This window comes from Mesoplodon mirus (genome assembly GCF_964341445.2).
Source record: "Mesoplodon mirus genome assembly, chromosome: 8".
Lineage (NCBI taxonomy): Eukaryota > Metazoa > Chordata > Mammalia > Artiodactyla > Ziphiidae > Mesoplodon > Mesoplodon mirus.
The window spans coordinates 38,454,411-38,472,086 of record NC_138984.1 but is presented as its reverse complement, the minus strand read 5'-3'; the positions used below and the strand labels follow the sequence as shown (position 1 = coordinate 38,472,086).

At 42.9% G+C, this 17,676-nt stretch overlaps 1 protein-coding gene across 1 annotated transcript in view; it reads right to left on the bottom strand.

The window, feature by feature from the left end:
* RFTN2 (raftlin family member 2) overlaps window positions 1-17,676 on the bottom strand; it is a 69,788-nt gene that overhangs the window by 20,460 nt on the left and 31,652 nt on the right. Inside the window, exons 6-7 of the mRNA XM_082630026.1 lie at window positions 14,965-15,086; window positions 13,314-13,417 (exon numbers count right to left, since the gene is read on the bottom strand). Coding sequence (XP_082486152.1) covers window positions 13,314-13,417; window positions 14,965-15,086 — 226 coding nt within the window. The remainder of the gene's footprint in view (window positions 1-13,313; window positions 13,418-14,964; window positions 15,087-17,676) is intronic.

Below are 17,676 nucleotides of genomic sequence, written 5' to 3'. Positions count from 1 at the left end.
CTGCTTGTGGCATTCTCATACCTGGAATGCCCATGCCACCACCACTCCTCTTCCCAGCCTGCCCATCTTTTGAGATTGATTTCAACTGTGACCTGAAAGCCTTCAGTGATTCCTCAACTGAAGAGCCACACACCCTTTTCAGGGCTCCCATGGATCCCTCTTACGGAGCTTAATCCCTTTCACAGGGATTTATCAAGTGGTCACTGGTACACATGTTTCCTTCCTACTAGGTCTAAGCTCCCTGAAAAGCTAGTCTCCTTATCTCTGCATCTTCCACGTTAATTAGCAGAAAGCTCTTTTTAAAATAGTGCTCCTGTTGGTGGGAGTGTAAATTGATACAGCCACTATGGAGAACAGTATGGAGGTTCCTTAAAAAACTAAAAATAGAACTACTGTACGACCCAGCAATCCCACTACTGGGCATATACCCTGAGAAAACCATAATTCAAAAAGAGTCATGTACCACAATGCTCAATGCAGCACTATTTACAATAGCCAGGACGTGGAAGCAACCTAAGTGTCCATTGACAGATGAATGGATAAAGAAGATGTGGCACATATATACAATGGAATATTACTCAGCCATGAAAAGAAAAGAAATTGAGTTATTTGTAGTGAGGTGGATGGACCTAGAGACTGTCATGCAGAGTGAAGTAAGTCAGAAAGAGAAAAATAAATATGTATGCTAACACATATATATGGAATCTGAAAAAAAAATGGTTCTGAAGAACCTAGGGGCAGGACAGGAATAAAGACACAGACATAGAGAATGGACTTGAGGATACAGGGAGGGGGAAGGGTAAGCTGGAATGAAGTGAGAGAGTGGCATGGACATATATACACTACCAAATGTAAAATCGATAGCTAGTGGGAAGCAGCCACATAGCACAGGGAGATCAGCTCGGTGCTTTGTGACCACCTAGAGGGGTGGGATAGGGAGGGTGGGAGGGAGGGAGACGCAAGAGTGAGTAGATCTGGGAACATATGTATATGTATAGCTGATTCACTTTGCTATGAAGCAGAAACTAACACCCCATTGTAAAGCAATTATACTCCAATAAAGATGCTAAAAAAAGTAGTGCTCAGTAGATATTTGAAGAATCAAAGACGTTATGAATTAATGGGCATTTGGTTTCTGTGGTAATGTACTGATGCCAGAGGACATGCTTTAAAAAAAAAAATCATAGCAAGTGAGCAAAGCTTGCAGGAGAGACAAAAGGCTTCCTAGGTCTTTTTACCTCTGCGAAGCTCATTGACACTCAGTACGAATCTTTTAAGATTTAGCTCTTCCTTCTCCTCCTCACAAAACGTATTACTCAGGCACATCAGCCTATAATAATAACTCTAGCTTATAGAATTTTATGTTAATTAAAAAAATTAAAATGTCCCATGTTATGCCCAAATTTAAAAACAATTCACTCCTTGCCTCCCCCCATTGCTTCAGTGAAGGGAGAGATTTCTTAAACAATACACCAAAAAGGGTAAAAATTGATATATTTGCATATTTTAAAATTAAAAACTTCTGCTAATCGAAAGACATCATAAAGAGAGTAAAAAGACAAGCCACAGAATCAGAGAGATCATGGCAGCACACGTAGCAAATAAATTAAGTCTCATCCAACATCTATTTAAAAACTCCTATAAGTACAATTTCAAATGTGGGCAAGAGATTTAAACAGGTACTTGACAAAAGAAAAGTCTCAGTGGTCAATAGACATGTGAAAATGTGCTCAATTTTAGTAGCAATTTGGTAAATACAAACTGAAACCACCCTGAGATCATACTACATATACAGTTACCAGAATGACAAAATTTAAAAGTATGACCAATTTTTTTGTTGGAGCAATGGGAACTTTCACATCCTGCTGGTGGGAGAGTAAGCTGCAATATTCAACTTGGAGAGAGTGGCATTTATATCTAATAAAGCTAAAGAAGTGCCCTGTGAGGCAGCAATTCCACTGCCTGGTCTACACCCTTGAGAAACTCATACCTACACACAACATGGATAAATCTTACAATGCTTTTTTTTCTAATTTAATTTTTAAAATTTTATTATTTTATTTATTGAAGTATAGTTGATTATATGACAATATTATATTAGTTTCAGGTGTACAACATAGCAATTCAATATTTTTATAGGTTGTACTCCATTTAAAGTTACTACAAAATAATGGCTATAGCTTATTTATTTTATACATAGTTGTTTGTAATCTTACAATGTTAAGTGAAAGAAGCAACAAGTGAAAAAATATATATAATTCCATTTTTTAAAACTCAAAACAGGCAAAACTAAATCGTACTATTTAGGGATTCAAAGGTGAGTGGTAAGACTATTAGGCAAAATAAGGAAGTGATTATCTTAAAAGCTGGGGTAATATTGCCTCTGTGTGAAGGGAGTGGGTGTGATAGGGAAACACATGGGGTAATTCTAGGGTGCCAGCAATATTCTCTGTCTTGCCCAGTAGTAATTACACAAGTGTTTGTATAATTATAATTATGCACATTTGTGCTTTATGCACTTACTATATGTGTGTTTTATTAACAAAATTGTTTTAAGAGTATATATAATGCTGATATGTAGGAGAATGTGGATTTATACATGATAAAAATGCTCCCTCCCCTTTTACATTTATTGTTTTGGTAAAATCTGTCTTGAATTCTTTTTTTTTTTTAATTGAGGTATAGTTGATGTACAATATTATATAAGTTTCAGGTGTACAACATAGTGATTCACAATTTTTAAAGGCTATATTCCATTTATAGTTATTATAAAATAACTTGGCTATATTCCTTGTGCTGTGGCCTCTCCCGTTGCGGAGCACAGGCTCCGGACGCGCAGGCCCAGCGGCCATGGCTCACGGGCCCAGCCGCTCCGCGGCATGTGGGATCTTCCCCGACTAGGGCACTAACGCGTGTCCCCTGCATCAGCAGGCGGACTCTCAACCACTGCGTCACCAGGGAAGCCCTGTACAATATATCCTTGCAACTTATTTATTTTATACGTCGTAGTTGTACCTCTTAATCCCCTACCTCTATCTTGCCCCTCCCCCTCCCCTTCCCCCTCCCCTTCCCCCTCCCCCTCCCGTCTCCCTACTGGTATCCACTAGTTCTCTGTATCTGCGTGAGTCGGTTTCTTTTTTGTTAGACCTATGAGTTTTAAATTAGGAGAGGTCTTTAGGAATTCATTCACCTGTACCTACTTTTCCTTGAATATATCCTGCACTTTGCTGACTCTGCTATGTGCTTATGGTTGCCAGAAAGAGGAAATACTTTGTGGTATTTATACTTCCACTTTACACCTTCTGTGCTCATAGCAGACATCTTTAACTGATCACATTCTTTTCTGCTGATCCTGGTTTTAGAATCCTTGTTTTTATGGTGTTTAGGCAGCCACTACCCACAGACCAGTGCTGCTGTGTGAGATGACACCTATTTATTGTTCCTGGTTAGCCCTATCTGCCACCAGAAATATTCTCTCTAAAACTACTTTTGGAAGCTCTATTCTTCCTTAACGATGCTGTCCCTCAGGCTTCTCAGCCTCCACAGACCTCCTCTCCTCTTTCAGTAAAGTCCTCTACCATATTCACCTGCCTTACAGTCAACTCTTTTTTCATTATTGCTTCCCCAAGAAGCCTTTTTTATACATTTTCTCCCGAATTCTTTCCCCTTGCCCCATTAAATTTTAATAACAAAGATATGCCATGTATCTATGTACTGCGACCTTTTGGAGGGCCACAAACCTTTGTAATATCTAAGATTTTTTCACCTCCCCCATAACCAGTTTTCACCCCCTTGTGGTAATGTCACCTCTACTGAGAATATATTCTCTAGACCGCTGTTCCACATTCATTATTTGTGACTGTATTGTCTCTCCAAGTAGATTATGAGTTCCTGGAAGCCAGGGTCTGCCCCTTGAGCGGGTAAAATATTGCCTTATACATACCAGGCACTCAATAGGTATTTGAGTTGAACTGAAAGAACTTTCTGTTTAAAATAAAATGAAAGAATGTGAATCGGTTTGAATACAAACTGAGTTGGTTTCAAATGAGTGGCTTATTTGCAATTCTTAGTCACTTGTGAAATAAAAATCTTATAAACAGATTCCATTTATGGCTTCAAAATCCATTAGACTAGAGAAAACAAAATTGTTAGGTTAATTTATTTTCTGTTTAGTTTTGCATCATCTTATATATTAATTAATTGCCATGGTTTAAAACTGAGTTCCCGGGCTTCCCTGGTGGCGCAGTGGTTGCGAGTCCGCCTGCCGATGCAGGGAACACGGGTTTGTGCCCCGGTCCGGGAGGATCCCACATGCCGCAGAGCGGCTGGGCCTGTGAGCCATGGCCGCTGGGCCTGCACGTCCAGAGCCTGTGCTCCGCAACGGGAGAGACCACAGCAGTGAGAGGCCCGTGTACCGCAAAAAACAAACAAAGAAACAAAAAACAAAACAAAACAAAAAACTGAGTTCCCTTACTGAGTTTATGATTAATTTCTCTACCCAAAACTTTATTCGTTTTCTTGTCCCAACCCTGTTCCCCTCAGGATTGAGGCATATCAAGGAAAGGGGCGGGGCGGGGGCTTCCCTGGTGGCGCAGTGGTTAAGAATCCTCCTGCCAATGCAGGGGACACAGCTTCGAGCCCTGGTCCGGGAAGATCCCACATGCCGCGGAGCAACTAAGCCTGTGCGCCACAACTACTGAGCCTGCACTCTAGAGCCCACGAGCCACAACTACTGAAGCCCATGCACCTAGAGCCCGGCTCTGCAACAAGAGAAGCCACTGCAATGAGAAGCCCGCACACCACAACAAAGAGTAGCCCCCACTCGCCCCAACTAGAGAAAGTCCGTGCCCAGCAATGAAGACCCAACGCAGCCAAAAAACAAACAAATAAATAAATAAATAAAATCTGTAAATAAAAAGAAAAGGGGGGGTTGAAACCAAGCACGACCCTGTGGGGCCTTCTCAGGTACAAAAGCCCCTCTGTGTCCCCTGTTTCTTGTTTGTAGAACAAAAGGCTTTAGTTTTCTAGGTCTTTCCTGAGTTCTAAAGATCAGACATAAGCAGTTAAAGATTAGGACAAGAGGCACAGGACTCCTAGTTCCTCCAGAAGGGATATCTGATGCATATCTTTAAGTTGTTCTGTAGAAATTAAGACCCCCTCACCCAGGTGGAGGATGGTGGCCACATGCTGACCACAAGCAGGGAGACCCCAGACTGGTTGGAACCAGAAGGTTGAGATTCCGAAAACATCACCCTGTTACCTCACCACCAGCCAATCAGAAGGTCCACGAGCTGATCATGCACCCTACAACCCCCTCTCCTAACACTGTCTTTAAAACCCTTTCCTGAAAGCCATCAGGGAGTTCGGGTCTTTGGAGCATGTTCTCCTTGCTTAGCACCCTGCAAATAAACCCTTACTTTGCTGCAAACATCCGCTGTTAGTTTGACTTTCTGCACCATGGGCACATGAGCCCTTGGCTCGGTAACACAACTCAGAAATAAATGAGTAAAATCCTGCTTTTAAAATATGAAATAGGGCTTCCCTGGTGGCACAGTGGTTAGGAGTCCACCTGCCACTGCAGGGGACACGGGTTCGAGCCCTGGTCTGGGGAGATCCCACATGCCGCGGAGCAACTAAGCCAGTGTGCCACCAACTACTGAGCCTGTGCTCTAGAGCCCGTGAGCCACAACTATTGAAGCCGATGCGCCTAGAGCCCGTGCTCCGCAACAAGAGAGGCCATGATAGTGAGAAGCCCGTGCACCGCAACGAAGAGTAGCCCCCGTTCGCTGCAACTAGAGAAAGCCCACAAGTAGCAACGAAGACCCAATGCAGCCAAAAATTTAAAATAAATAAACAAATAAATTTATTTTAAAAATATGAAATAAACTTTACTTTTTATTTAATTTATTTATTTTATTTTTTAATTTTTTTGTGGTACGCGGGCCTCTCACTGTTGTGGCCTCTCCCGTTGTGGAGCACAGGCTCCGGACGCACAGGCTTAGCGGCCATGGCTCACGGGCCCAGCCGCTTCACAGCATGTGGGATCTTCCCGGACCGGGGCACGAACCCGCGTCCCCTGCATCAGCAGGCGGACTCTCAACCACTGCGCCACCAGGGAAGCCCTAAACTTTACTTTTTAAAAGTAGAATTATAAAATTAAATTTTAGCTTGCACCTTTGTAAGCTAGTCCTTAGTCACGAAGTTCCTTTGCCTTATCAGTATCTGATAAACCTTCATTTGTTTATCGATATCAGTGCACGTGTAAAGACAAAAAAAGGCACTTCCACAATTTAGCTCCTTCCAACCCCTCCTCCTGACAAAATGTTGAAATTTAAGTTCAGATGAAGAAGTGTGGTAACTAGAACTATATGTAATAGACAAATTGACTATTTCTTTAAAAACGTGGGCCTTATAAAAATGCTGCTCACTGCAAGATTGCTACAAGCTTAACTCACAATGGAATTACATAATACTGTGTCCACAGAAGTTAAATTAGAAAGGGAAGAGACTGGCATGAAAATGGACCAAACGTGAAACCCTTGCCTCTCCTTCTACTGTATATAAATAAGCAATTCCTGCCTTGGTTGCCACTCGGGACTTAGAGGAACTTATTTGTGCACTTAAATGTCTCAAATAACTGCAAAGACTTCTAGTGCTTCTGAGCTGTGGTGACCACAGAGCTGTGGAGCCTTTTCCTTCAGGGGCTGCAGAAAATGGAAGAGGGGGCGGGGCCCCTGACACCACAGTGAGCAGAGGATTTTCTCTTTTTGTTATTCACATTTTGTCCTTTATGACTAGACTTTTTTTTTTTTTTTTTTTTTGGCTGTGTTGGGTCTTCGTTTCTGTGTGAGGGCTTTCTCTAGTTGTGGCGAGCGGGGACCACTCTTCATCACGGTGCGCGGGCCTCTCACTATCACGGCCTCTCTTGTCGCAGAGCACAGGCTCCAGACGCGCAGGCTCAGTAGTTGTGGCTCACGGGCCTAGTAGCTCTGCGGCATGTGGGATCCTCCCAGACCAAGGCTCGAACCCGTGTCCCCTGCATTGGCAGGCAGATTCTCAACCACTGTGCCACCAGGGAAGCCCTATGACTAGACTTTTTAATATTCTCTGTACAGTATAACTTGATTTATTGTACCAAAAGCCCCCACCTTTAAATTCTGTCTTCTGAGATATAAATGAAGGTGTATACTTTTCTTCTATCTTGTGTTCTAAAATGCTTTCTCTTTCAATGTTAGTTTATAACTCCATATTTCTGCACGTGCATCAGAATCACCTTGTATTCTTGTTAAAATGCACATTCCCCTTCCCTGCCCAGCCCAGATTATTACTGGGGAGAGGGTAGATGATCTGAGGTGGCCAGACAGAGGGAACTTCGGCTTCTCCTTCCATTTTCTTCTGGAGATTATTTTAAGGTCAGCAATATTATCTGCTTGTTCAGCTAATTTGATCCTCTACCAGATTTGCCCTGAAGAATTTAATGTAAATTTTCACCTTGATTTTTTTGAAAAGGATTAGGCCTATTTGTATAATTCATTATATAGTGATAAGGATTAAAAAGGGATTCTAGCAAGTTTTCAGGGCTGATAACAATAACCCTTGAATAAGGTAGTGGTATCAGATTACCACATCTTGATGTTTCCATGGTAACACAGCTTTAAACCTCAGTGGTATGATCTTGCCTAAGGTAATGGAGCCAACAACCTTAACCTAAGGACACTCTGGGAAAACAACTTTATGCAATCTGATAACAGGATATATTTGTTTGTTTTTATTGAAGTCTAGTTGCTTTATAATACTGTGTTAGTTTCAGGTGTACAGACAGTGAGGGGATGGTTAGTGTTTTTGTGGATTATATTCCATTATAGGTTATTACAAAATAATGAGTATGTGAGCAGATAGGGTGTGGGGGGGTCCCCAGAAAAAGAGAACCAGGCACAACTTTCTTGACATAAGAGAGGCCATTTTGTGATCTAAGCCTGGCCGAAATGCTTGCCCTTGAACAGGTCTCAGCAAATAATGATCTTAAGGGAAAAAAGGAATGCAGGAACAAATGAAAAGCATTCATGAAACAAGAATTCAGCAACAAAACAGTCCTAGGTCCTCCTCAAGGGATGTCCATAACAATCTGATACAGATCTTTGAGTTCTGCAGGAACTAAGGCTCCACCCAGGTGGAGTATGGTGACTACAGGCTATGACTTCAGCCTGGTCAGAACCCAAGGAATGATGATGTTGACCTTTTCTGACTCTTGTGACTTCAATCAACTAAAGCTTAGACTCTGGTTAACCTTCCCCCCAATTCTATGCAGAATTCTCCTCTGCTCCAGCCCCTTCATGAACACACATGTACCCTTAGCTTGAAACTCCCCTAGTTTTGCTGTTCGGGGGAACACTGCTTTGGGAAAGATCCCCCAAGTTCTCCTTACTTGCTGCAAGTAATAAATCCTTCCTTCTCCTGATCTTGGCTTGGTTGTATATTTTGGCTTGACACCTACCAGGAGGCGAACCCAGTTTTCAGGTAACAGGTATAATTCCCTGTGCTATACAGTATATCCCTGTTGCTTATCTATTTTATTTTATTTTATTTTGTTTATTTATTTATTTTTGCGGTATGCGGGCCTCTCACTGTTGTGGCCTCTCCCGTTGCGGAGCACAGGCTCCGGACGCGCAGGCTCAGCAGCCATGGCTAACGGGCTCAGTCGCTCCCGCGGCATGTGGGATCTTCCCGGACCTGGGCACGAACCTGTGTCCCCTGCATCAGCAGGCGGACTCTCAACCACTGCGCCACCAGGGAAGCCCGCTTATCTATTTTAAATGTAGCAGTTCGTATCTGTTAATCCCATAAGCCTAATTTGTTCCTCCCTCTTTCCCCCTCCCCTTTGGTAACCACAAGTTTGTTTTCTATATCTAACAGGATATATTTGCGTAAGGAAAGAAATGAGAGGAAAATACATTACGTAGAGACCATTCAAGTTATGGCTTAGGTGATAGAAGAGTAGAAAAAATTGAAATTACTTAAGACATTATTGTTGTATATGAGTCAAAAATATTTAAGGAAGAAAGTTTTCACTGGCAGTAGTTCTAAGTTATGTTTTAAGACATGTGGGCCCAAAAAGAAAGATGATAACATTAGTTTTTCTGGGTATGAGCATAACGTGTAAGCATGTTATCTTTATAGCGTCATTATTTATTTCTGTCCCTTTTATTGGCTTGTAATACTGAGCGCTGATTTTGTATACAGTGAACTACAGTACTGATATTTTCTGAAATATCCTGATTTAGCACAGACCAAGCCATCATGCTTTTACAATTGGCTTCAACTTCTTAGGGATTCTGGATATACAGAATATATCCTGTATAATAGCTCTAATTTATTAGCCTAGTATGCACAGGCCCTGCATTATCTTGCTTAATCATCAAGATAATCCAGTGAAGTTGATATTATTGTATCATTTTCCAGATGAGGAAATTGAGACTCAAAGAGGTTCCCAAAATCATATGACTGGTAAATGGTGAAGGTGTAATTCAAATGAGATATGCTTAGCTCAAAGCCTGGACCATTCTTCTAGTTTCAGAAACTAAAAACTTTCAGGCAATATCCCCCACCTGGACCAAGATGAACTGCACTCAATATTTTTATTTACATTTAAAGATGACCTGGCTCATGAAAGAATGCTGGTTGTGGTCCACGAACTCACAGCAATTATAACTTTGAGGAAGGAATCAGTCCATCTGAAGAGTGTATTAAAGGGAAAAATAAGACAAATAAAGACATGGAGCTGCAGCAAGGGGACAAAATGGATGAAGAGGAAAAAGAGAAGAAAACCACGTCTCAAACCCCAAATTCCGCAGGACAGGACTATGGTGCAAAAAAGCGTTTACCAGAAGTTGCCCTTGGTGTTCCTTTTTACCTGATATCACCTGCACGAAAAAGTTGGTGGTGGAAAGTATTGTGGTACCTGCCCTATAGCCCTGCATCCCCGAGGGGTCCCCTGGCAGGAAGAAACCCAGAGAACTCTTGCAGTTTACCAGAAAAATGTTCCATAGTTCACAGTATCAGGGTCAGTTCTTCTGGATGCTGACTCTTAAGAATTCACAACCTTCTAGATTAGAAAAGAGTCTGGAAAATACTTATTAGCCTTTTATCATTGGTTATTTTATAGTTATTATATATAGTGGTATTAAATGATGAGAAATGTTTACTTTCCATGTTAAAAAAAAAAAAAAAAAGATGACCTGGCTGAAGGTGACTACTATCCTGTGTGTGTACTGAAGCAGCTAAGACCAGCATGTGACTGTCATAGGGTCAGCATATTTGGACAAGAATAAAAAGGCCCTGCCTCGTGTGGAGGCTTGTGCCAGACACTGGTGGGTGAGGCTGGGTGACGAGGCTGCTAGCTGCAGGGCCTTGGAGGGTCCTGGTAGCCCCTTTGCTAATTTTTTTTTTCTTTTTTGGCTGTGCCCCGTACAGCTTGTGGGACCTTAGTTCCCTGACCAGGGATTGAACCTGGGCCACCACAGTGAAAGTGCTGAGTCCTAACCACTGGACTGCCGGGGAATTCCTGCCCCTTTGGTTTTTTTTTTTTTTTTTTTTTTTTTTGCGGTACGCGGGCCTCTCACTGTTGTGGCCTCTCCCGTTGCGGAGCACAGGCTCTGGACGTGCAGGCTCAGCGGCCATGGCTCACGGGCCCAGCCGCTTCGCGGCATGTGGGATCCTCCCGGACCGGGGCATGAACCCGTGTCCCCTGCATCAGCAGGAGGACTCTCAACCACTGCGCCACCAGGGAAGCCCCCTTTTGCTATTTTAATTGCACATGAAATGAGCCTTCACAAGGAGGGCCTGAAAGGTCCACTCTGCCTCCACAGTGTCTTGGTGGATACCAGGGGTACTGAAGAAGCTGGGAATGGTGGTGAGGCAGGTGCCACCTCTGCTCCCAGGATAACATACAGCCACTCTTCACTCCAGTGAGCCTCCTAATCACTTGGTCCAGCCTGTGACCTTATGCAGTTTGACACGCAGAACAAGGTGGTCAAGCCAAGCATGGCTCCAGGCTCCACCACCCTTCCCCATCACAGTATACTTGAGACCTCTTCCTTCCCACCTTTGGTCTCAGTCTTGTTCTCATTCCCAAACCAAGCAGGAGATGCTCAAGGAGTGCCAGCCCGTGTTCTATGGCTCAGCACCCAGCCTGCTAGTCTTGCCGTCTAATCTAGTGCCTAGCGAGTCATTCACATCACTTTAGGAAGTATTTAGACTCATGGGAACAGAAGCCCTGAGTGAATAGGAAGGAGGAATGAAAAATATATTTTTCATTGGGGAAAAAGGAACATGAAAGGTTCAGAACTCAGAGCACTTTTAGGAAGGGTTAACTATAATGGGCCAATGAAACCCTAAATGTACACCTAGGAGAACCACCGAAAAGAGGTGAGGCCAAATACACAAGTTATTCTGAGGGAGGGTGGGGAGTGGGATGGACCAATGGCTTGGCAGATGGAAGATGAGAGGTGGCAGTGAAGTGGAATTTCTTTCTCTCTCTCCTGCAAAGATCCTTAAATGTTGATGAGCTTCTGAAGCTTGTGAAAATGGAGATTCATGGACCCTACCCTCAAAGCTTCTGACTGTTCCGTTGGGATGAGCCTCTGGCATGTGTATGTTCCTAGGCACTCCAGAGTATTCATATTGCTTGTTCTGAAGACCAAATCTTGAGAATTACTGCTGTACTGTGATCTGAGAGGTATGTCACAGATTTTTAAAAGTTGGGTAATAATTCAGAGAGTTGTCACTCACAGTTTGAGAACAGTTACCAATAAATCTCTGGGAAGAAAAGCAGATGAATTGCTTTGCTTACTTCTAACCCCTCCTTTTAAAACTTGAGTGTCTTTACTCTGTATGCACTTTTATCCCTCTCTCTACCTGAAGAAGGTGTGGCTTTATTATAGAGCCATGTCAATCAAATGTTTTTAAAGTCTGTGGGGAGGTAGGGTTACTGGCCAGGGGTAAAGTTGCTAAACTAAAGGGTGGATGAGACTGAGGAAACGGGAGCTGCTTCCCTTAGCTATACGTGACAATCAATGTTAAACCGTGGTCGACTCTGCTTAAAGGGAAGGCCCTTTATTGTCCTCTACTATACTGTCCTCTACTATACTGTCCTCTGCAGGTAGTACCAGCCAGGCAGGGCAGCCTTGGCAGTCAGTCATTTTCTGGATGCCAAACAGGGCAGAGGGAACCTTTCTGAGTCCAAGACATAGCAAAGCACTTTATACAGAGGGCTTAATTGGTCTCTCTCTCCTTCCAGACAAACAAACAAAAAATAACAACTCAATCTTTTCCTTTCCCAGGAAAAGGAGAAAAGAAAAAGCTGGTATTTGTGAAGTGTTGGCATTTTGGTTCTAATGTAGGTACTTATTTTAGTGGAAATAGCTGACAAGTCCATGCTTCAGGCGAAAGCTAACCCCCCACACTGGAGGGGAGGAATGGAAGCAGAAGCACTGACGCCCCTCCATCCCAGGCTCTGGGCCTCACTGCATCCCTAACCCCAGCTGTGTGCTGGCCTGAAGGCAGTTTCACACAGGCAGTGCAGAAGAGCAGGACAAAGGGTCCTACAGAGGGGGCTGTATTTTCTGTTTGCAGATTCATATCGGCCCAATCTTCACTCTAGGGAAGAATCGGAATCTCAAGTTGGAAAAAAGAAGGTATAGGAGTACAGCCTTTGAGGGGAGAGGCAGCCTTCTGAGTGCTGGAACAGCACTGAGTTGGGAGTTGGTCTACCTTGCCCCTGCTCTGGCTCTGTCATCATGAACTCACATGCCCTTGGGAAGGAGATGCAATTAATAGCTTGTACATACACAGTCAGCCCTCTGTATCTGCAGTTCAGATTCAGCCAACCGCTGGTGGAAAATATTTGAAAAAACAGTTCCGGAAAGTTCCAAAAAGCAAAACTTGAATTTTCCAGCAACTATGTACATAGCATTTACATTGTGTAGGTATTATAAGTAATCTAGAGATGATTGAAAGTATACGGGAGGATGTGTGCAGGTTATATGCAAATACTATGCCACTTTATATAAGGGACTTGAGCATCCCGGATTTTGGTATCCATGGGGGTCCTGGAACAAATCTCTCATGAATACTGAGGGATGTATATAACTCGAGGGAGTTAGATTTGCTGATCTCCAAGGCACATGAAATCAGATTAGAAGTTCAGTGAAATGCTTTTTGTAGGCATTAAATGAGCATTGTTAGGTTGAATTATCTAACAGATGAACTCTATTTTACAATGAGATGAGAGTGTGTCAGGATACTTTTGGCGTTACCTGTCATGTCTCAGTATAGGTGTAGGCAACACGCTTGTCAGGAGCCATCCAAACTCAGCCAGAGTGTGCAGCAGAGGGCCATAATCCGTTTTGATTTCACAGCCCTGTGTGGATAAGCACAGAGTTCACAGTCTAATGACAAAGACAACTAGCTATGCAAGTGATGACAACGAGGGTGAGAAGTGTTAGGATAAGGGGAGTTCACGCTCCATTAAGTGCAATTTTACCGGCTGCAATCTTCCTGGGCTTCTTTTCTGCTCCCTCTGCTTTCCAAGCATTCAACCAAGTTAGAAACACTGGGGATCAGAGTGGAGAGAGGTTTCCATGTGGTTCTCTAAGGTTGGGGCCTACCTTCCCTCAATCTTGCTTGGGCATCAAACTTTAATATATGGGGGGCTCTGGGAATCTGTATTTTAAAAAGCTCCCTGGGTGATTTGGATCCAAGTAGAGTCCATACACTTTCAGAAACACTGGTGTAGGAGCTGGGAGTGAGGGCAGGAATAGAGAGTGAGCATTGGGGAGTCAAAGGTGAGAGGAGCAGAGAATCTTCACTGCTTTTTACTCACTTGGAATTGATTCTTACTTGGAGCTTTATCTCTTACCCCAAATCCTTTTTTCCCCTCAATGGGATTTCCAGTTTCTTTTTTTTTTTTTTTTTTTAATTAATTAATTTTATTTTTGGCTGTGTTGGGTCTTCGTTGCTCTGCGCGGACTTTCTCTGGTTGTGGCGATCGGGGGCTACCCTTCGTTGCGGTGCGCGGGCTTCTCATTGTGGTGGTTTCTCTTGTTGCGGAGCACGGGCTCTAGGCACACGGGCTTCGGTAGTTGTGGCTTGCGGGCTCTAGAGCACAGGCTCAGTAGTTGTGGCGCACGGGCTTAGCTGTTCCACAGCATGTGGGATCTTCCTGGACAAGGGTTTGAACCTGCATCCTCTGCATTGGCAGGCGGATTCTTAACCACTGCACCACCAGGGAACCCCGGATTTCCAATTTCTTTGAAAATGACCTATGTCTCTCTAACCTTTGCAAGGCCAGAAAGGGCAAAAGTGTCCTTGAGAGAGGCTGTCAGTGAGGGCCTCGTGCACACAGCACAATATACCTGAATTCAGTCTGTACACCTCAACGGCAGTCCATTCAGTGACATCTGAATTCAGAGTGCACGACAGCAGCAATGTCATCTCTGATTAGGAAGGACAATGCTGTGTGTACATATTTGGCCTGGTGAGAGAAAGAACACCTTTGGATATTTTTGCCTTTGAAAGTCAATTCACATGGTTAAAACAGTCAGTCACATTGGTTGCTTGGATATAAAATTGATTTTTTTTTTTTCAGTTTCAGCTAGTTGTCATGGCATTGTGTAAAGAGAATCTCAGTGCCAGGGGACTTTGTTTAGGACTAGAATGCTAAATCTCTGGGAATCTACTGTTATTTATGTATAGATAATTATTTTGCTATCTTTTAACAAAGCTGAACATTGAGTAAGGCAAATCACCTTTAAACAAATTTGAAAGTTTGTGATGCATTCTGATGAAATTCTGAACATTGAATAAAAATGTGTTTGAAGAATACTGTATGTGTTAGGCAATGAAAACCTTCAACATGTAAAACTAAATGCAATAGTAAAGCCAAATTGTCAGAAAACTTCAGTTTACCTCAATAACTGTCCATTGTTCTACTACGATGGCATCATTTCCTTTCCTGCTGAATCCTGGAACTCCAGAGCCTTCTTCTTCATAGATAAAGAACCCTTCCAAAGATTTCGGCAAATGGTCCCCTGTGAGGAAAAACATACAATTAAGAAGAGTTGTAAAGAAGAGTTGTCTCTTAGGATCATCTAAAACCTTAAATAACCCTTGTAGGAAGCTGAAGGAAAAACATATCGCTTAATAAACACTTGTTTTAGGGGACTTCCCTGGCGGTCCAATGGCTGGGACTTCGTCTTCCAATGCAGGCAGGGGGTGCGGGTTCGATCCCTGGTCCGGGAGCTGGGATCCCACATGCCTCGCAGCCAAAAAACCGTAACATGAAAAAAACCAGAAGCAATATTGTAACAAATTCAATAAAGACTTTGAAAATTGTCCATATCAAAAAAAAATTTAAAAAAAAACCTCACTTGTTTTAGGTGAATCTATGACATCTCCCTTGAAGGTAATTTTTTTTCAAAGATCAAGACAGTTTGTTTTTAAAAAATATTTATTTACTTATTTTATTTTTAGCTGCGTCGGGTCTTAGATGCGGGCTGTCTAGTTGTGGCCTGAGTGCTCAGTAGTTGTGACAGGCGGGCTTAGTTGCCCCATGGCATGTGGGATCTTAGTTCTCTGACCAGGGATCAAACCTGTGTCCCCCTGCATTGGAAGGCAGATTCTTAACCACTGGACCACCAGGGAAGTCCCTCAAAGGTCAAGATAGTTTTATACTTAACTGAATTAAAATCAAACTGTAAACATGAAGACTACAATAACAAAACAAGATAAAATAATATCATAGAGTGAGAAGCAAGTGGATTTCCTAAGCTTAAAAAGCATCTGGAAATGACCTTCACCTTGAAATCAAATTTTGGTTTCTGTTCTATATGCTGTATGCATGTTAATTATACTATTAAGAGAAACAATATCAAAAATATTAATCCTTGGAATTACAGGTGTAATATTAAAACCAAGGTGACGTAAGATTATTTAAAAAAATATAAACACAGAACAATTCTTTGCTTCAATGATGCTTAAAAAAAAAAAAAAAAAAAGAATGGTAACAGGAAGATCCTAAACAGAAGTCATTGTCAAAAGAATTCCTGCTGGGAAGGAAGTTTTAAGGCAGGGCCTTTCTGACATTTTTTTGAATAGCTGACAAAAACCAGCTGGCCAAAACTAAATTGATTTTATGGAAGTTCTTTTGTCTACTATTTTGCAATAGGAGACAATTTCCCATGGTCATGTGCTGGTTAAGCATTCTGGTTTCATACAGCATAAGGTCACATCAAAGTTTCCCTTGTTGACAGTTATCTAAATAATAACCTACAAAGGTTTCAAAAGATCTATTAAGCTTAAAGATAAAAAAGACAAAAGTAATTTAAATGTAATTTTTAGTTTTCATTTTTATTAATGGGCTATAGGCTTTAAGAGAAAATCACTCTTATTAGTATTTTTACATCAGTTACAGTTAGGGCAGAATATCATGAAGAATTTACATTATTCAGAGCGGTCCCCAACAACCCAGTAAAGTTTAATTGACTTGCTGGAATTGTTTTTCTAATTACAGTATATGTTCCACTTCCTTTAATGTACTTGTCTACTGTCATACCAAAGTGACCAGTGGAACTAAATCTGTTTTTTGTTTTTTTTTTTTGTTTTTTTTTTTGCGGTATGTGGGCCTCTCACTGCTGTGGCCTCTCCCATCGCGGAGCACAGGCTCCGGACACGCAGGCTCAATGGCCATGGCTCACGGGCCAAGCCGCTCCGCGGCATGCGGGATCTTCCCAGACCGGGGCACGAACCCGTGTCCCCTGCATCGGCAGGCGGACTCTCAACCACTGCGCCACCAGGGAAGCCCCTAAATCTGTTTTTGATTGTAAGTTTAGAGCATCACAAGACCATCTTTAAAATTGTATATTTGGGGCCTCCTTGGTGGTGCAGTGGTTAAGAATCTGCCTGCCAGTGCAGGGGACACAGGTTTGATCCCTGGGCCAGGAAGATCCCACATGCCGCGGAGAGCAACTTAGCCCGAGAGCCACAACTACTGAGCCCTCCTGCCACAACTACTGAAGCCCGTGCACTCTAGAGCCCACGTGCCGCAACTACTAAGCCTGCGTGCTGCAATTACTGAAGCCCGCAAGCCTAGAGCCCGTGCTCCGCAACAAGAGAAGCCACTGCAATGAGAAGCCCATGCATCGCAAGGAAGAGTAGCCCCCACTCTTCTGCAACTAAAAGAAAGCCTGTGGGCAGCAATGATGACCCAATGCGGCCAAAAATAAATAAATAAATAAATAAATTTATTTATTTAAAAAAATGTATATTTGCCTCAGGTCCTTTTTTTTTTTTTTTGCGGTACGCGGGCCTCTCACCGTTGTGGCCCCTCCCGTTGCGGAGCACAGGCTTGGGACCCGCAGGCTCAGCAGCCATGGCTCACGGGCCCAGCCGCTCCGCGGCATGTGGGATCCTCCCGGACCGGGGCACGAACCTGCATCCCCTGCATCGGCAGGCGGACTCTCGACCACCGCGCCACCAGGGAAGCCCCTCAGGTCCTTTTTTAGAATGGGGGTACGAACTTTAAAAATAATTATATATTGTGATAATTATGTAGTTAATTGTAATCTGCTTCTTATTCACTTTAGGATTATATAATTGGAGAACTATGGGTTTTGTGGCTTT